Source organism: Acanthisitta chloris, unplaced genomic scaffold, assembly GCF_000695815.1.
Source record: "Acanthisitta chloris isolate BGI_N310 unplaced genomic scaffold, ASM69581v1 scaffold16350, whole genome shotgun sequence".
NCBI lineage: Eukaryota > Metazoa > Chordata > Aves > Passeriformes > Acanthisittidae > Acanthisitta > Acanthisitta chloris.
The window spans coordinates 2,642-2,853 of NW_008651232.1; the positions used below are offsets into that span (position 1 = coordinate 2,642).

At 67.0% G+C, this 212-nt stretch overlaps 1 protein-coding gene across 1 annotated transcript in view; it reads right to left on the reverse strand.

The window, feature by feature from the left end:
* Positions 1-212, reverse strand: part of SIRT7 (sirtuin 7) — a gene marked incomplete at both ends in the record, with an annotated part of 3,007 nt that overhangs the window by 2,636 nt on the left and 159 nt on the right. Inside the window, one exon of the mRNA XM_009072419.1 lies at positions 144-206. Within this exon, the coding sequence (XP_009070667.1) occupies positions 144-206 (63 nt within the window). The remainder of the gene's footprint in view (positions 1-143; positions 207-212) is intronic.

Sequence of the window (212 nt, forward strand, 5' to 3'; positions counted from 1 at the left end):
GTGGGATGCAGCCGGGGAACCATCCTGGCCATGGCTGGCAGTGCCCAGGCAGCATCCCAAGCTTGTCACACATACTGTGGTCGCTCAGGACCCACAGCCCAGCAGGGTCCCAACCCACGGTGCTGCTCCCAGCTCCCACCCACCGTGCTGATCCCAGCTCCCGTGTAGATGACGAGGTGCCTGGCGCTGCGCACAGCCGCCGCCAACTCGGC